At 33.8% G+C, this 21,081-nt stretch overlaps 1 protein-coding gene across 4 annotated transcripts in view; it reads left to right on the top strand.

Annotated features, from left to right (window-relative positions):
• Positions 1-21,081, top strand: part of PTPRZ1 (protein tyrosine phosphatase, receptor type Z1) — a 162,738-nt gene that overhangs the window by 44,609 nt on the left and 97,048 nt on the right. For all 4 annotated transcript variants that reach the window (XM_025045970.1, XM_015588410.2, XM_025045972.1 and 1 more), the window contains exon 2: positions 9,371-9,436. In XM_025045970.1, the coding sequence (XP_024901738.1) occupies positions 9,371-9,436 (66 nt within the window). The remainder of the gene's footprint in view (positions 1-9,370; positions 9,437-21,081) is intronic.

Raw genomic sequence — 21,081 nt, 5'->3', positions numbered from 1 at the left:
AACTCTGGTTATAAGGGTGTTCAATAAACTTAGGGGAAGAGTAGATAAACTCAGTGAACGAGGACATAGAAAACATAAAAATGGAGATAGAAAACTTAAAAAAAGAAGCGTCAGAAAAGAAGAATACAATAACTGAAATGAATACATTAGAGGAAATCAACAATTAATTAGATGAAGCAGAGGATCAAATCAGTGATTTGGAAGACAAGGTAATAGAAAACACCCAATCAGAAGAGGAAGAAAAAAATAATCCAAAAAAACGAAGACAGTTTAAGGGGCCTCTGGGACAACATCAAGCATATCAATATTCGCATCATAAGGGTATCAGAAAGAGGAGAGAAAGCGTGCAAGGGATTGAAAAACCTATTTGAAGAAATAATGACAGAAAACTTCCCCAATCTTGTGAAGAAAATAGACATACAAGCCTAGGAAGCACGAAGAGTCCCAAACAAGATGAACCTACAGAGGTGCACACTAAGACACATCGTAATTAAAATGCCAGAAGTTAAAGACAAAGAGAGAATCTTAAAAGCAAAAGAAAGGCATCTAGTTACTTACAGGAATCTTAAAAGCAGCAAAAGAAAGGCATCTAGTTAGTTACAAAGGAGATCCCATAAGACTCTCAGATGATTTCCCAACAGAAACTTTGCAGGCCAGAGGGTTTGGCAGGAAATATTCAAAGTGATGAAAAGCAAGGACCTACAACCAAGATTACTCTATCTAGCAAAGCTATGATTAGAATTGAAGGACAGATAAAGAGCTTCCCAGACAAGAAAAACTAAAGAAGTTTATCACCACCAAAACAGTATTACAAGAAAGATTAAAGGGACTTCTTTAAGAATAAGAGGGGAAAAAATATTAAAAATATGAATAATAAAATGGCAGTAACTACATATCAAGCAACAATTACTTTAAATGTAAATGGATTAAATGCTCCAATCAAAAGACATAGAGTGGCTGAATGGATAAGGAAATAAGACCTTTACGTATGGTGCTTACAACAGGCTCGTTTTAGATCAAAAGACACAGACTAAAAGTAAAGGGATGGAAAAATATGTTTCATGAAAATAAAAACAAAAAGAAAAAACTGTGGTAGTAATGCTAATCCTAGACAAAATAGACTTTAAAACTAAGGCTATAACAAGAGACAAAGAAGGATCCAGTAATCGCACTTCTGCATATTTACCTGAAGAAATCCAAAACACTACTTTGAAGGGATGTGTGCATCTATATGTTCATTGCAGCGTTATTTATAATAAGCAAAATGTGGATGCAACCAGGGTGTCCATCAGTGGATGAATAGATAAAGAAGAGGTGGTACATATATACAATGGAATATTACTCAGCCATAAAAAGAATGAAATCTTGACATCTGCAGCAAATGAATGGACTTAGAGGGTATTGTGCTGAATGGACTAAGACAGAGAAAGACAAATGCCATATGATTTCACTTACATGTGGAATCTGGAGAACAGAATAAATGAACAAATTAAACAGAAACTCACAGATACAGACAACTTTTGATGGTTGACAGAATGGAGGGAGGTTGAGGAGTTAGGTGGAAAAAGGAGTGTATTAAGAAGTATAAATTGGTATTTGCAATGTAGTCATGGGATGTAAAAAATAGCATAGGGAATAAGCCAATAATATTGTAATAATTATATAGGGTTTCAAATCAGTACCAGATTTATCAAGGTGATCAGTTCCTAAGTTATATAAATGTCTAATCGCTATGTTGTATACCCAACACTAATAAAACATATGTCAACTCTTACTGAAAAATAGAAAATTATTTTTAAAAAGTGGTACTTAATCTCCAGACTTTATTTTATATATAAAGCTCAAATTAGCTTGATGGAAACTTTTGTCATGCATATTATTTAAGCCCAAAGAATAAATTTTCCAAAGTTCAATCACCTTTTTATTTTAATATTCAAAAAGTTCAGAATGTTTTAAATAAATTCTTGAGTCTGTAAAACCATATATATTAACTTGAGAAGATGTCAGTGATTTATTATTATTATGTAGAAAAAACAAGTCACCAAATAATGAAGTAGTGTAATTCAATTTATGTAAAGTATAAATTTATTGTCTATATATAGTATAACTAGAAAAATGTATATGCATGCACAAAATTATAAAGTGTGGTTATTCACAAGAGGTTATTATAGATGATTTTTAGTTATTTTTACTTTATTTTTCTAATTTATCTGAAACAGGCATGTGTTATTGCTAATATAATAAAAATCAAAATTATTAATATGTTTTTGACAGAAAAATACCTCAACTCTAGGAGTAGGTTAAACACATATATCTAAGCATAAGAAAATATACTGGCTACTTTTCCAAGACAAGCCTGCAAATAATTTGAGCTTTCATTGAAAAGTTTTAAGTAGGTTTGGTAGACATATTGCTAACATACAGATTCTCTCTGGGGAAGCATACAAGGTCCTCAGTGTCTAAGGAACAATAAAATATAATTGCTCACCTCCAAACTCCTTAGTCCTATGAGAAATATGTATTTAATTAGATGTCTGAGTACCAAAATAAGCATATGAAAGAAATGGTTCCCTTTCTGCTTTTACATTATCCATTATGTCCAATCCATCTCCTTGGATAATTCTTTTTTTTTTTTTTTTAATGCAATGTCTCAAGGATTTACTTTTTCATCTTGTTAACCTTATCCTGAAATAAAAAGGTCGCCTGGATTCTAGTAACTCATCTCTTTCCAGAATTTCCTATCTTTAATGATATGAATTAATGTAACCTATTTGGCATTAAGTTGAAATTTTAGTGTTGAGACTACAAGCAGTATTTTTAAAAGAGAGGGGAGAAAACCTATGGAATTCTTTGTAACACTGAAAAGCAGCTGAAAATGGAAAACATAATTTAAGGTGAAAATTACATATATGTATAAAATCTTTAAAAGCAGTATGTTTTTAAGGAGTTTTGTTGCATCCGAATATTTAACAATAAGTATTATGTTTGAACTGTAACTATATCCTAAACAAGCCTATTATCTGAATTACCAGAATTAGATAAATTATGTTTCTGATATGTCTTTGCCGATATACCAGATAAAATATATATTCCAGATCGGTAAAGACGGGCTATATGATAGATAACACAATTTGACAGCAGGTTAATCCTTAGCATTGAATGACAAAAAAATCTACAGAGAAAAATCTGTCATGTATGATATTACAGAATCTGTACTATACTCATGAGCAAATTTAATTTTACTCGGAACATTTGCCTAGTTAGCTAATCAAGATTTGGGTTTAGATCACTTAGATCATAAACTCGCTTTCCTATCAAACAAAAAAAAAGGCATTATAATAGAATATCTGAAGAAATAAAGAACTTTTATAGCCAAGGGATGTGTTCACAGGTGTTCTTTAATCAAAAACTAATTATCTTTTTAAAGGAACTCGTATTTCTGATTTTGTTTCTCTTCTGAGAGGAGATTTCTATTGTTTTGTTTCTAGTACTAGATAGTTTTAACTGCTGTAATGTTCAACCTCTATCACTGCCATTTCAGACCAGCAAGTCGGAATTCCGATGACTCAGTGGGTGGTAATTGCTCTGATAATATTAGACTGTCCCTAGAGGTTTCCGGGTCTTTCTCCAAGCGATTTTCAGCCATTTACCTTTCCTTGCCCACCCACCCCCAACCTCTTTAGAATTATTTATTTGATTATTACATACGCTTCCTTAATATTTTTCTTTATACTCAATATATGAAACATAGTCACACTTTTCAGTCAGCTCAGCAGAGCATCTCCTTCTTCTTTAAAAAAAAAAAAAGTATAGATAAGAGGGGAGAGTTGGATGAAAACAAAAAGTGTGAACATTGATGCAACCCTTGTACCATGGTGAGCCATCATCAAGAATAAGTACCTACCGAGAGTTATGCAGTACCATGAGAGCCCAAGTGGCTTCTTAAACTTTTGGTTCCAGGATTTCTACTGCTTGGTGCTCATTCCTTTCTTCTACCTGAATTTGTCATTCTCTGCCTCCAAGTCTCTCCTCATTAGAGTCTTCCCTGAGGGTTTTAAAGATTCATCTCTAACTTTATTCCTTCCTTCTCCTCTGCCTTTCCAGATTTCTATCATCAATGGACTTCCCTTTTCCCTCCTCTGAAGTTCCTTAGTGATTTTATTCTAAAGAATGTGAAGTATGCTAGTATCATTTACTTTGGAAAAGTCTGCTAAGGAAATCTAGTCTTAGAATCCTAGACTTCAAACTTATATCTGTGCTTATTTCCTACCAAAAATTTCTTTTTCTGAGGACCAATCTATTTCTTCTCCCTGTCATATGTTTGGCCACTCTACGGCATTAAAGTACGTATGTGTATTTCGTCAAAGCACTGCTGCTAGATTATGTAGTTGGACACAGGGGATAAACAGAGTATTGTGTTAATCAACATGGAGCAGAGACTATCTTTAGGATAGGGCAAAATTAGAGGCACTTTTATAATTTGAAATATTCATAATGATATTTAGTAGGAAATGTTTTTTGTTTTTAAAATGTGAGCAAAAAGTGCTGTTTATGTCTTTGATATGGTGGTTGTCAAAACTTTGATTTCTATTATCTGAGTCTAAAGAAGAACAAAGGAATATACATATATACACACAGATACATATACATATTTGCATATACATAGGTGCTCAAGGTAAGTAAAAGACGGAATATGTTGAAACAGAAAATCCCAAGGTTATCTGAAATAATATAAAGCAAATTTCTCTCAATTTTTGTAGTAGGTCGTAAAGCTACTTCATGAAGAATATTTTTAAGGGCAAATTTTAGAGTAGCCTTTAAGAATATTTACTAACATAATTTTTGTTGTTGTGTATCATGTGTACAATTCATTCCTAAAATTTCTTAGTTTTATCAGTACAAAACACACCAGACAGACCCAGCAAATACTTTTAAATGGAAAGAAACAAATTATAAAAATTAAAGAAAAACATCCACAGAAACTGAAAACATATCTGCATTTTATTATTTTAATTGATTTAAAAATGTGTAAGCACTTTGATAGATTCTATTTTGCATAGGATTTACTGGTTTTCAAAGTATATAATGCATCAAAAACAGTGAAGCTAGCTGCTTTTTTCTTGTTCATTGGAGCTATCACATCTCATCTATCAGACCTCTAAGTAGAATTTTAGAAGTGGGGTACTCTCTCACGCCCAAGCACTACGTAATTAGCATATGAATGCGTAACGGATTGTTTGAAGTTAACAATTAAGGAAACAATACATAAAGGAAACTGAAGAGAGCTCCAACACCTGGGAATCTTGTATTGAAAATAGCTTTCTTGATGTAAGTAATTAAAAACCAAGAACAAATGCTCATTGTGCAGTGTTAAAGCCCCACAAGGAAAGTTAAAATCTGCTATTTGTTGTCATCGTTTAGACTGAGTCATTAAAACAAGAACTTACTGTTTTATTTATTTCAATGTAGTATTTGTTTAATGTAGGTTTTGTGTGGTATTTGATCTGAAATCATCAAAATGCGTTTACAGGACAAAAAATCTTACATTTAAAAAATATTTATATTTAAAACATATAACATATGACAATAAACCTTTTTCCTATGGTAGTGCAAAGTTTCAGAGGAAATTCCAACAGATGGCCAAGTCAAATTAAGGATACAGTAAATTTTCAATAATTTGTATATCCAAATAATTCCAGCTGGTGAATTTTTAGGTGTATTATTTTACATTTTTTCTCTTGAAGGTATACACGCTATAAGGGTTTCTGCTTGAGCAAAGCATCTGAAGAGAGTAATGAATAGTTCAGGAATCGTAGATGTTGGGGAAGTCTCAGTGGAGTAGGAGGAAAGAGCCATGCATAATTGTTTCTATTTTCGTCACTGCCTATACAAACCACTTCTATTTCTTTGGCATAAAGTAGTTTATCTCTAAAATAGGGGTTATTTTTTGTAGATTGTTGAAGTCTGAGTCAAATGACCTTTGAAGTGCTTTCTAACATTTAATTGGATATATTCCTTGATCATGAAGAAATACTTGTCCCCAGATTTTAACCATAAATGATAACCATTTTATGGAACAACTCAATTTGAAAAATAAATTATGAACCTAATATTTAATTTTTAAGTAGAAAAACAAATATATGCATGGATATTAACATCAGGGTTGTTTATAATAGCCAAAAGAAGAAAAACCTAAGTATCTATCAGCTGATGAATGGATAAATAAAATGTGGCATATTCATTATGCAAACAAAAACTGCACTGGACAAAGTTAAACAGCAAGGAAGACTTTATGCAAGGCACTTGCATTTGGGAGAGAAGCCAGAATTAAGTTTGAATGCAACTCCAATCAAGCACTGGGGGTAAGGTCTCTTAAAGCCTGGAGTGAGCCCTGGTGAAAAGGTACTGCAGGACATTCATGGGGAATCTGTGTTCACTAATTGAGTGTATCCAAAGGAAAAATAAGTGCATATTTTTCTGACAGGAGGTAGTTTTTGCAACTTGGAGCAGGCATCCTAATGAAGTTAGGCTCCTATGCTCTCACAGAAACTGGAAAATAAAATTGCTATTTCCTTTGATGATTGCATGTCAAAGAGATGATTCCCATATTCCCGTGTACTTGAGAAGCATATTTCTGGTACTAAAACTGTCATGTGGTTGTGAGAATGATTTATATCTCAAAGGGGCAGAGAGAGAATTTATAATTACAAGTTTTATAAACTCTAAGAAAAGGTAGGTCAGAGGCCTAGAGTCAGGAAAAAGCCAGTTCAAAGTTTGTTATTCACGCTGAGAGGAACTTTAAGGCCATTTTGGTCACCATACAATATTATTAAACAATAAAAAGGAATGAACCTTGAAAACATTAATTGTGGTGAATTAAAGAAGCCAGTCACAAAAGGCCATATATCGTGTGATTTTGTTTATATTAAATGTGTAAAATATCAAATCTATAGAGATGAAATAGATTAGTGGTGGTTTAGACCTGAGGGATGTGGGGATGGGGTTCAGGGCAGGAGCTAAAGGGTATGAGGTTTCTTTTTGAAGATGTTTTAAAATTGTAGTGATGATTACACAACTCTGTGAATATCCTAAAAGTCATTAAATTGTACTCTTTAGTGGGCACATTGTATGACATGTAAATTATATTTCAATAAAGCTGTTACAAAAACAAATATGTGTTGAAATGTGATATATGGCCAATGGAATATTTACCAATATTTATGGGCAATAAAATTTTTTAAACAAAAACAAAACACTTATTTTTCCAATGTATGTTTTGATTAATCTATGGATCTAGAATGTGTATATCTAGTAGCTGGTCTGTTTTTCAGTTTTTATAAAATAGTTTAGCAGTTATCTATTACCACGTTGTACTAATCAGAGAGTACATGACATGGAAGAGAGGAAAATTATTTCTACAATGTCCTTCAGATATTTGCTTCCCTGAAGTTAGGAACTATAAACAAAGAGAAAACAACTGTTTATCAAGAATAAAAATAAATAGAGTTTCTTTTCTCAATTGATGAGAAAGATCAATATATGTATGGTATGATATGGAATAGTATGATTTAAAATAGTATGGCGTGGTATGGTGTGGTATAGAACAGTATAAATAAATCTTTGCACTCAAATGAAAGCTATATTGACAGAACCTCTATTTATGAATAATATTTCATAAGTTCATTTGTAAACAGCTATTTGTAGCCATTTCTATAGAAACAGTTTTGTCAACACTGATCAGATTCCAAACCTAACTCCAAAAGATTTATTTTACCCACGATATAGTTGAAATAGAATACTAATGTTAGTACGGTCTGGAATTAAGGGACAATGGCACAAGAAGGAGGAGGATAAATCATAACCCCCCATTTCCTGGGTACTGGCATGACTACAGGAAAAATTTTGAATTATGCAGAATGAGACTTTCTCTTTAAAAGGTTTTGGGACCAATTTCTACTTGTGGGGCAGGGAGTGTTTCCACACCAACAATTCTTGGACACTAACAGGGTGTCCTGTGATTCAACTCAATTCAACTATCTACATGGAAGTGGCATCAGATCCCATAGGTTTAGGGCTCAGTCCTACAAGGTTGTTCCCACCCCTTATACACTGGTCTCTAAGTCCATGTTGTCCCTTGTGCTCTGATCAACTGGTTATAAATCAGAGGTTCTGACAACATCCTTCCTTGGGTTTAATTTGCTAGAGTGGCTCACAGAACTTAGGGAAACATTTTACTTACTAGATCACCAGTTTATTACGAAATGATATAACTCAGGAACATCCAGATGGTAGATGCATAGAACAGGTATAGTGAAAGGGCTCAGAGCATCCGTGCCCTCTCCAGGTGTACCACTCTCTCCAAATCTCCACGTGTTCACCAACTAATAAGTTTTCCAACCTGGAAGTTCTCCACTGGCAGTTGGTTCAACCTCTAGCCCCTTCTCACTCTCCAGAGGTTGGGGAAGAGAGGACCAAAAGTTCCAACCCTCTAATTACACAGTGGTTTCCGTGGCCACAACCCCAACATTTGGTACAGGGCCAAAAGTCACTTCATTAACATAACAAAAGATACATTTATGGCTCTGTTAGGGAATTCCAAGGTTTTAGGAGCTCTGTGCCAGAAACAGGGATGAAGACCTCTCTCTCTAGTCCTGAGGCATTCGCTACTGTTATGACGCCCTAAGCTTCCCACTGTGTGACCCACTTCGGGCATCTCTGTTCCTCCAGGGGACACTGTCTAACATAACTTTAGTCTCGGCTGACATGCGTGGATTTTAATTCTCATTTCCTCAAGGCACTTCATTTTAATTTCATATTGTAAAGGAAGCACATTTTGGAAACATGATAATGTCTGGGTCTCCTAGAAATATTTACAGATAAAACATAAGTTTTATCTATAAATAGAAAATATTGCTAATCAATAGAAAATATTGCTAATCAATAGAAAATATTGCTAATCAATAGAAAATATTGCTAATCAATCAATAGAAAATATTGCTAATCAATAGAATTTTAAGCATTAAACTTGGGGAATGGCAAGAAAAAATTTACAATAGGACAATCTTTTTCTGATCCCTGTCTCCTGTTAGGATGAACCCTCTAGGTTGCTCCTGCTTTACCCAAAATATGTGCTTTGTCCCTGCTTGAACTTTAGCGTTCTTTAAATATACCCCCTAACATTACACTATGAAAACAGGGACAGTGGAGTCTGTAATGGTGGTGGTTGGAGTTGGGAGGAGACACTGGGAAGGTGACATGGAAAGGAGTAATCAGGAACTATTTATGGTATGGATGATCTGGACATTTTGTATTTTTAAATTTAGACACGTATTTTTCTACACATTGATTAATGGGTTTTTCTTGCTTATAGATTGGACTTATGGATACTACAGACAGCAGAGAAAACTTGTTGAAGAGATTGGCTGGTCCTACACAGGTAAACATCATTGTATAATGAGATTCAGCAGAAAATTTTATTGGCTTTCTATCTATTTTTATATGTAAGAGGAAACTTTGTAACAATCCATCTTTTTAACTCAGCTACATGGATATTCATTTAGATTAATTAGTAAAAAATATGTTATATGCAAAATGATTTCTAGTGGTCTTTCAATAAGCGGATTTGTTATTGTAGAGATACTGGTATCAGTTAGAGCTGGATGTGAATCTCAGGTCCACACTGCCTATATCTCCTTGGGAAATACGCATAAACTACCTGAGGCTCTTTTTTTTTTTTTTTTTTCATTTTTGAAATGGAGGATTGTTCTGAGCGTTAAGTAAGATAAATGAAATTGGCACAGTGCCTTATAAATAGAAAGCTCTCAGGAAATATTGGCTGTTGTTATGATCACAGTGATTTTTTTCATTCATTTAACAAATTTTGATGGGATTTTTGCTCTAGAAGGGGCTTTCCACTGAATTACTGTACTGTGTTAATTAGACTCAGGGTCTAAAATGATTTTGTAGGATTGTCAGACTTAGCTTAGAGCATCATAAATATCTGAAGTTGGCTTAAAATAGTTAAAAACAGAAACTGTGATCCAGAAACCCTGGGGTAGAGGAGAAGCTCTAGGCCTGATGGGAAGAACGTGGGTGGCGTTAGATGGACCATGACATGCCTGCTGGCCACCTGAGACAGACTGGAGTAGTAGAGTTAGTTACTCCTTAGAAATAAGGTTGGATTAATAAGGTGTAATCATATTTAAAGGGCTTTAACCTGATCCTACTCAGTTTGAACTTTATAGATGAAAGGCAGCAGTACAATGAATTTTGTAGATAGGTATGCATTTTATTTCTTCTTTTGTTCTTCCCTCAAAGGTAGTAGATAGTCATTGTAGAAAATTTAGAATTTTAGAAGAATATAAAAATCACTCTTTGTGGCGAAGTAATAGTCTGTCGTATATATGTACCACATCTTTTTTATCAAATTGTCTATTGATGTGCATTTAGGTTGCTTCCATATTCTGGCTATTGTAAATAATGCTGCAATGAATATAGGGGTGCATATGTCTTTTCAAATTAGTGTTTTGGATTTCTTCAGATAAATATGCAGAAGTGGAATTGCTGGGTCATATGGTAATTCTATTTCTAATTTTTTGAGGAGCCTCTATACTGTTTTGCTTGGTGTCTGCACCAATTTGCAATCCCGCCAACAATGCTAGGCCATAAAAAAAGAAAGAAATCTCATCATTTGTAACAACATGGGTGGACCTAGAGGATATTGTGCTAAGTGATATAAGTCAGACAAAGGAAGACAAATACCATATGATTTCATTTATATGTGGAATCTAAAGAACAAAATAAATGAAAAAACAAAACAGAAACAGACTCATAGATAAGAGAATATTCTGATGGTTGCCATATAAAAGGGAGGTTAGGAAGCTGGGTGAAAAAGGTAAAAGGATTAAGTACAAATTGGTAGTTACAAAATAGTCATAGGGATGTGAAGTACAGCACAGGGAATACAGTCAATAAAACTATGTATTGTGATAGGTGGGTACTAGACTAATCATGGGGATCACTTTCTTAATTACATAAATGTCTAATCACTATGTGTACACCTAAAACTAATATAAAATAATATTGAGTGTCAACTGTAATTGAAAAATAAAATATATGTAAAAATCTTTTTTTAGTTATTAAAATACAGCATTCTAATCGAAAAGATTATTTCTTTCTGTAAAACTTATAAGAAGAGTCATTGAAAATCACAGAGAATAAAAATGTTGATTACTCATAAAAAATCACTCTTTACTACCTCCAGGCATATCCACTAAAAATTGGTAAATTCCTATCAGGCCAGTTTGTTCTATTATGTTTATATATTTTATACATAGAGTTATGCATTCAATTTACTCTAGAGATTATTTTTGAACATTTTCTCATTTCAGTGATGATTATTGCTGATCATGGTACTTTAATGTCTGCCTAATATTTCATTAAATAATTTTTTTTATTTTTATTCATCCATTATTTTTGGATATTTAAGTTGGTATAAAAATGACAATAAATTAATAGACAGATTGATATATGCCTTTATTTGTATTTTATCATTTCTCTATTAAAGAATACTTCAAAATTCTTAATACACACAGCCTAATTGCTTTACAGAGAGGTTACATGAATATATATTATAAATTAGTGACTATCCAACAGAATGCTAGCTAGGATGATGATTATCTTTTTGAAAATCTTTCCTAATTTGATAGCTTTAAAAATGACAATTTGCTTTAATTTATTTTGTTTGATTACCACTGAAGTCAAGATTTCAATTTCTATTAGCTATTTGTATTACCTCTTCTGTGAAATAAGATAAATTAGAACATGGAAAATAAGACATCCATCAGAGCAAGAAAAATAAACAAATTAAGACTTACTTATGCTAAGTATGAGGCAGATCTGAATGATATTATATGGAAGGACCTGCCCTTAATTTACCCCCTTATAATTTTGACCAGTATATCTAAGGAATATCGAGTTTTTATTTTTAATATTTTAAGTCCTGAGGAACATATAAAAGCAAAAATTTTACATAATTGTAGATCGCTTTTATTACTTAAATGTAGTTCTTTTTTCTGTTTTGTCTATATTTTGCTGTTAGGAATAATAGATGTGAATAACTAACTAGTATTTAAAAATGGATGATTCATTTGTTTATCCCAAAAAAATCGCACTTTTTTATTAAAAATGTACATGTTATATTCTATTTGAATAAATTTGCATCTTATTTTCTTTGGATTTGATTCTAGGCCCCGGACCAATTTTTCTGTATTATATATTACATTTTTATTTTTAACTACTAAGAATATCATAAGTCATCTTTTAAAAATTCACCACTATTATTGTTTACATGATTTTTGCTATGGGTAGAAAGCAATATATACAATAAAAATCATCCTAGTTTAGTTTTTTAACAATTTCCTCATTTCAGAGGTAGAACTAAAGAGTTATTTTTCTTTAGACAATAAAACTTTAACCAGAGAACTCAGATATTCACCAACTCTGAGTAAAATGAAAAACAAGTTTAAATACATCCTTCATTCTCCCTAAACCTAGAATCAGAAAATGGAGGACTTAAATTCTAGGGGGAGAGAGGGTTACAGTTCTCCCCACCAAGGGCCGATTTGTGTTGACTGGTGGAGTGGTAGTGCTGTGTGTTTTCCAACAGACCAGGTTCTCTAAGCAGCTGGTTGTGCCTCATCAGATCAGAAGACAGAAGTTTTAACATTGAGTTTATTATTTGCACATTCTGTTATCTTAGGAGGAAGCCATGGAGTTCTTTTAATGGTCTAATTGTGTGTAGACATGGCACCTATAGAGCGACCAGGCATTCATAGAAGAGTCTTTGCCTAAACACACAGTTCTTTGCTTCATAACCAGGTTACATCATTCTGCTTATAACTTAAGGCCTGCTGGCTTCAGCTCCTTTAGGAGACAGTCTAGAGATCAAAAACATCATTTGCTGTGGAGGTAGGTCTAATATCCAAAATATAGGCCCTTTTAAGAGGCGTCGTTTGCAAATATATTCTCTCATTTGGATGGTTACCTCTTTGTCTTCCTGATGGTTTCTCTTGCCGTGTAGAAGTTTTTAGTTTGATATAATCCCAATCATTAATTGTAGCTTTTATTTCTCTTGCCATGAGGTCAAATTCATGAAATCCTCTCTAAATCCAAGGCCCACTAGTTTAGTACCTATGTTTTCTTCTATGCAGTTTATTGTTTCATGTCTTATTTTTAGGCCTTTGATCCATTTTGAGTTAATTTCAATGTATGGTGACAGATAGCCATCTAGTTTCATTCTTTTGCATGTGGCTTTGCAATTTTCCCATCACCATTTATTGAAGAGGCTTTTCTTTCTCTATTGTATGTTTTTGGCTCCTTTGTCGAAAATTATTTGCCCGTCTATATGAAGGTTTATTTCTGGACTCTCAGTTCTGTTCCGTTGGTCTGTGTATCTGTTTTTCTGCCAAAACCACGCCATTTTCTTATTGTCGCTTTGTAGTATATTTTGAAGTCAGGCAGTGATACCTCTGGCCTTGTTATTTTTTCTCCGAATTACTTTGGTTATTCAGGGTCTTTTCTCATTAATACCAGTAGTTAAAGATTGATAGTATTTTCAATTTCCATGCATATTATTCCACGTAGAAGATGAAAATCTATACTAACTGAATTAAAAATTAAGAATAAATTAATTATAAGATTCTTAAATTTAACTAATTGATGAATGGCTGAAGTAAATTGTTTTTGACCATGCTTAGTCTTAATTTCATTCATAACAGCTTATCTTGTTAAGCTATGATTTTCTGTCCCTTTTTGTATTGCGTTAGCATTTAAATTTGTCTTATTAGCTACAATCTCAGAAGGAAGGACTTGCCCTTGAATACTTGTACATATAGAATTCTATTAATAAAAATTACTGAGAACATCAAAACATATGTCTGTAAGAGAGCTCATTGCTTTACCATAAGCCAGTTAGAAATATACAGAACATCAAACATTGTTGAAATGAAATCACTTTGGCTAAGGTTGTTTATGAAAGATTTCACAATTGTAATATGTGAAGAAACAATAGAAATCCTTGCTAACTACCAGATGGGTGGAGAAAGAAAAGGTGGAAGAAAAGAAGGTATTACTCTTTCAGTTGTGTGGATTTTTTTACATAGGTTAAAAACAACTTTCTCTTCAGGATGTAGGCTACAATTATGCTGAGAAATGACAGGGTGGTAAATACAGTTGACAGTCCCATTTTTAAAGTTATTATAAGAAGGTGAGCTAGGTGTGTATATCACTTTGAGACAAAAGAACAATTGTAAATCTGGGAATATCAGTACTAAACTCCAATTCTTTCCTTAGTAACTTCAGTTCTTCTAAGGGTTCTGAAATTCATTTCAGAAAATGAATTTCCTTCTTCCTGTTAGCCTTAAATTTTCTATCATAATGCCTAAACAAAGACAATTCAGTGAAAATAATAACTAAGTTATTTGGTCTTTCTTTGATGTCATGAGCATGTAGCCCATGATAATGATGTGAAATATTAAAATATTCCTTCTGTTTGAATTGTTAGACCCTCACAACTTCACACAATGATGAGATCATCGGAAAAGAATTCATTTTCACTGCTCCATTTTAGAAGTATCACTATTGAAATCTAGTCTTTATTTACTGAATATCTAGTCTTTATTTACAGAATATTTAAAAATATTCTGTTCTTTCTCTTTCATTATATTTTCAAGAAACTTGAAAATGAAATTTTTTATATTGAAATATTCCCAAGTTCTTAACACCTAGACACCTTTAAAGTTTTAGTTAAAGGATTGCATTAGATATAAGTAAGAAAGGCACATAGGAGTCACTATTAGACACTTGGCTGAAAACTCCAAAAGGAAGGAGGCTTTAAATACTGAACTGATTGTTTCTTTAAATAGAATATTTGTCTTAACAGTATTTCCATTCCAATAAATATATAGACTAGAAAGTACTACTTACGTCAAACTAAAGAGCCATAATATGTTGTATATAGTGTGGCTCGATGTTTGGCATTGAGTTTTTGATTCAGTTAGGTTTAGCGTTTTACTTCTTAACCTAGGAGAAAGTAAGGTAAATGTAACTCAGTAAATTTCAACCCATGTAGAATAATGGCTAATTTCTGGCTCATCGTTCCTCTTTTTACTTAAGAATCTGAAATATCTTTTTAACATATTATATTTTCCTCTTTGATTCATTACTCCTTATATTAAATAGTTCATTTATCATTTCCAACTTTGGAGTAAAAAAAGCAAGTTCCAGAACTCTATGTATAGAATTATTTCATTTCTGTTAAAAAAAAAAAAAAAAGAAAAAAGAAAAAACAAAACAGAACAAAAAAACCTGTACATGAGCATAGAAGAAAAGCTTGAAAAGATACACACCAACCTGTTGGCCATAGTTACCCCTGAGAAATGGGATCATGGAAGGCCAAAGGAGGCAGAGATGTTCACCATTTATTGTATACTGTTTATATCATGCCAATTTTTTTAACAAATATATTGAAACAAAAGGTTTTCAACATACTTAGATTTGTTTTAGCTAAGAAGGGCAAGGTAGTCGGATAAAAAACACAGCTTTGGGTTTTCACCAGTCAAAACATAGGGTCTCTGCTTGGCTGAGTTGCAGTGAGAGGATGTCACAGACATCTAACCAGAGCAGAGAGGGAAGTTAACATCAGGCTTTCTCAACATCGCTAACACAGACTGACCAGTCTGCTGAACTACTCTGCATTTCAGTTTTTGTATTTATAGAAAGTTTTTAATAATGTCCTACTTAATTGTCCATGGATCAAATAAATGTTGTAGGAAAGTTCTTCAAGCAAGTTCACTGCAATCCAAGTGATTATTATTTGGCAATGTCTTAACTTGAGTCCAAACAGATTAAACAGGTCTGGGCGTATCTGATAATCTACAAAAGGATTTAGAAGGAGTTGATTTACTTGAATGCATATTATAGACGCAGGTATTTTCTATTATCTCTATGTTTAATACTTTAGCTAAGATTTATGTTCTGGGAAAAATTTCCTATGCTAAATATGATGAGTAAAGTAGGCTTTATTGTAGAGATGGAACAAGTTCAGTTAAATGATCTAAAATTCAGAGTTTATCTACAACTATCATTTAATATATAATTCAAAAGATAAAGAGTGGCTGCAAAACAGTATCACAATTAAATAATTGTTGCTAAATGTATCTAACAGTAATACTATATACTAATGAGTATTCCACTATGAGTAAAGTTAAAATTGTATACATTCTCTAGTCCAGCCTCCTGGCTGCTAAAGATGAGAAAATCGAGCTGTTTTTCCTCAGTCTGTGCTCACACTTCTGGATTTCATGTCTATGTATGTAGTTCTGCCCTTTTCTGGGACTTCTTTATCTTACTCTCTGTGTTCTTTTCTCTGGAGTGCTCTAGTTTGTGAAATATATATTTCAGCAAAAGAAAAAAGAGAATATATTACATGGTGAATAAAAAAAAATCTAAGATTAGGCCACAGTTTGTGTTGTCACAGAAAATTAATTTAAATGTTTTCAACTTTTAGGCAAAAATAGCACTGCAATTATTTTAAGTTGACCTATATCACCTTCCTATTTTATGAATCAGTAAAGACTGAAGGCAACGTTTATTTGGTTATTTTCCTGTGTTTTCTGTATGATAATTTTGACTCTTTAAATCAAAGATTTTTAAAGAGTTAAAAGATGAAAGATATGTAAACTACTTACTTAAATTTAGAAAGATTTCTTATTAACTATATTTTCATGACTGAAGCACAAAATTACAAAATGATTCTGAAATATATTCAGATATATTTAGGACTGATAGATTTTATTTCTTTATCACTTGAATATGTACATGTGTCAATATGTCTGTCTCTTTATTCTGCTACCTATGAATACCACATCTCTGTTTGAACCATGTACTGTGTTTTGTTTGGGTAAGAGAGCCCTTGTCTGGGCCCAAACTAGGACTTTTTCTGGCTGGAGTGCAGAGAATCTTAGAGGTCCTTTGTGGCCTCTGGCACACCAGCCTCGAACTGTTATAGACTGGGCAAGAAGCTTCTTAATAATCATGAAAGATTCCAGGATGCTTATAACAGCTGCCCAGATTTATTCCTCAAATTGTATAAGCCTAGGGTTTCATGGAGAGGGTAAAGAACTTGAACTCTATTTAGAGGTAAGTTCAAAACAGTGTCTAATATCCTCGGGAGGTGATGGAAGGGCCTGATGGAAGCCGAAACTGAGAGAGAAGCAGTAGGGAGTCTCTGGGAGACAATTTTATCATGACTCAGGAGGAAATCGAGGAGGAAATCCAGCAGCAGTAGCTGAGTGCAGAGTAGAGCCTGGCATCAGCTGGAGCAGGTTCCAGATTAAATGTGATGTTTCCGGGCCACTTCCCACCCAGAGCCTTCCTTGCTCTCAAATGCCTGCACCATGCTGTGCTGGAAACAAAGATCCCAAGCAATTCCACAGTTGGGCTCCTTCTCAAATAGTCAGAAATGAGAAGAGAAAGACCCTGGGCGTTCCAATGCTGACGCATAGAGCAGGCCAGCAAAAGTGCAGGCATCCAGTTTAGTAAAGAAGCTGCCCATAGCTGGGGAGGTGATTGACAGTCTCCAGGAAGGAGCAGCAACCTTGGACTTAAAAGCAGATACTTGTCCACGTGGGCTAAACTTCATTCCCTTAGGAAATACTATTCAGCTCTCTAATTTAACAGAATGATTTTTGATGACAGATGTCAAAAGAGGAGACCACACCCAGGCTGAGGAGATTGTGATAAGACTGTGTAGATGCCTTTCTGATCCATTTCTCCCAATAAATCTATGAATCCAGGAAGTGGAGAGGTCTGAGTCATTATCATGATGAGTGTCATAGGTGAGGATCTGACACATATTTTTCCCCCTAAATGAAAATCACTTCACTTATTTTTATTACTAAAAATAAGTATTTATAAATATCAAAAATATATTTATTTATATAAGTATAAAATATGTTTATAAATATAAATGTATATTTATAAATATAAAATTATATTTATAAACACAAAATATATATAGTATTTATTTATAAGCATTACTATTTATATAAACCTATAAATACTTTATATATATATAAATATAAAATGTCTGAAATTTCACCCTCCTGTGATAACTGCTATTAATGTCTTCCATTGAAGAAACATAATTAAAAATAAAATCTCCAAACCCAGAAAGTCTCTTCATAAAGGTAGTAGAGAAAGGAAATGGTTTTATTACTGAATAAGCATTAAACCAGGATGTGATACACATCAAAACATTCCAATGAGATTGCAAAGACAAAAAGGAATCTAACTCCTTTATATAGTCAAGTGGATACAACCCATGATATACATGTTTTCAAGATAAACAATGAGTGGTCCTCAAGTAAGGACTTGACAGCAACTTTTGTCACAACATAGTTCATCCTCTATTTGCCTGATAATTGTAGTGACTTCCTGTGTTGGCTTATAGGCTTTATCCGGAGGAAAAACAAATCTCATACCTTCATGAGAGGAAGTAGGTTTGAAAATTGGAACATGGTTACCCTCCGAGTTAGGCTCCTACCTTCCCACAGAAACTGGGAGATGGGCATTGTCTTCTTTCCTGTTTACACTTCATAAAAGATGGCTTCCAGGTCCTTGAGAGACATTCCTGGGTCATAAAGCTGACAAAAGTCCTGTGGACATTTTTTGTTTTTGTTTTTTTCCAAAAAAAGATTTATATACTTTCAAAGAGAGGAGAAAGACTTGCAATGATCAGATTTTTAAAGTAAATACTCTAAGAAAAGGAGGTAAAATTGGTTCCCTATCTTCAACAGGAGAATTGTGTACTATTTTTAAGATTTGTTTGTCCTTATACTTCCTAATTATTCTTTCAGATATTTTTATGACCTCTTACTAAATGTGCTGCTCTGTAATTTGCTTTTATCTCAATAATAATTTATGACTGTCTTTCTAGGTAAATGCATTGTAACTGAGTCAGGATGGAGGAAACAGAACTAAGCTTCTAAGGCAAAGCTTTATTTTCTTCATGGTGCCTCACGCCTAAAGCAGAGCCTCACACATAGTAGGTGCCCAATAAATAGTTGGTAGTTATTACCCTACTTTCATCAGTCTCATTGGGACATAGAACTAATTTTACCTGTGAAGAGTTGTGACTAGTAATAACATAATTTTAGGGAGCCAATCCAAACCATCCTTGCAACAAATAGGGACATACAAAAAGTATTGTAGAGTGAGTTCAGAGCAAGTTTCCGAATACAAGAAATAGCTGTGAATCTTAATGAAGTGGGAAACAGGAAAGGCTATATTTTGTAGCCCTTTGACGCCTGGAAACTGAAACAAAGTCACCCAGAATCGGGATCAGAGTAAATTCAAAATCGGGCATAAACCAAACTAGGTTATCTCTAAACAGGGAATGGCTGATCTAACTTTTTCACATGTATGATTCTTACCCTTTCATGAGCACCTCTCGGAAGTAAGAGCTGCTTACAGTGCTTTTTCCATAGATAACATATCATTTTTCTTTTCCAAAACCCCAAAAGTTATTTCTTGATCAGTTGCTTTTATACTTATAGTACCCTCATATATCTTTGAGAAGATTTTTAGATTTGGTTAATCTGTGTTTTAAAGTGAAGGAGTCAACTTCTTATCACTTCCCTGGCTTTTCTATCTGAATGTTATTATATTATCCTCTACAAAGGAAAAGTTAAAGTCTTGAGATTATTTGGTTAATTAACTGATATGTACCAAGTGTAAAACATGAGCGAGTCTCTGCGCTAGGCTCCGGGGATGTAGAGAAGAATGGAAGCAACTGCAAGCGTGCCACACCAATGATTACAAAGTGTGATAAATGCCCAGCGGTAGATTGTGGTGACACAAGGTCTAAGGGCCCCTTCGCAGCTTCGGGAGTTCAGGAAAAGCTTCCCAGGGAAAGGAACTTTCAATTGAAATAAAGCACAAGTAAGAGCTAATTAAGCCAACATGGGTGAAAGATTGTTCGAGGCAAAGGGAGCATCTGTGCTTACTGTGAGAGAAATCACTATGCTCCAGCTGCTGTAACACTTTTCCAGCTTTTGGACAGAAAACTAAGGAAAGTGATGAGAAAAAATTCTTAGAGCCTCATGAATTAATTCTGATTTAGCTGCTATCCTGTTCTATCCAAAATTCTGGATAATGAAATTTATACCACATTTTGATTGGCAATGATTATACTTTTAGTTATTGACTTACTTTGTATTAAGGGATGTCAGGCATGATTTCCCATCAATACTTTAGTTAGTAGACTAAAGGAAGAGGAACCACTAAAAGAGACCAAAGGAGAAGGGTTTGAGGGAAGGGAGGTTTTACAGAATCCATGTGGGAGAGAGTTTCAAGAAGACAGGACCAATCAATGTTGTCACATGACTTCACAGAGAGTTCACGGTGAGAAAAAGATTATGGACCTGGCCACATTCTAAGGAAGCAGCTGTTAGTGGGGGTTGTTTTACTAGTTTGCCTGATGAGGGATGAGCTCTGGGGTCAGATTGTCTAACTGCTTGTCTGCAAAACTGGGCTCCATCAGCTCCACTTCTTTTTAGTTTTTCTGTCAAAAGAGCTAATATTGGTAGCACCTGCCTCAAAGGGTACAGCAATGATCGAATGAGTCACTATTTACTTAGCACTTAGAAAAATGCCTGGGACATATAAAGTGCTCAATAAAGACATGACTTCAAGTTAGATAAATCTTCTGTAATATTCAGAGCTTGTTTTGTATCAGGTTTGTATGCATCATACTTTTTATCTTCCTAAAGTAGCGATATGATTACTCTTCTGTTTAAGTTCCTTCAGTTGCTCCCCATCACCTACAGAATGAAAAATGGACTCTTTAGCGTAGCATATAGTGACTTTTGTAATCTGGTTCCAGAACTTCTATCCATCCCCCATAATTATCTTTCTCTTTGCCTGCTTCTATATCAGCATTTTCCAAAGCAGGTCTCTCTGATTCTAATTGTTCTTCACTGCATTGCCTGAACACCAAACCTTTGCACCTCCTTCAAGAAA

The sequence above is a fragment of the Pteropus alecto genome, unplaced genomic scaffold (genome assembly GCF_000325575.1).
Source record: "Pteropus alecto unplaced genomic scaffold, ASM32557v1 scaffold22, whole genome shotgun sequence".
Taxonomy (NCBI): Eukaryota; Metazoa; Chordata; class Mammalia; order Chiroptera; family Pteropodidae; genus Pteropus; species Pteropus alecto.
This window is presented reverse-complemented; position numbering and strand designations above follow the sequence as displayed.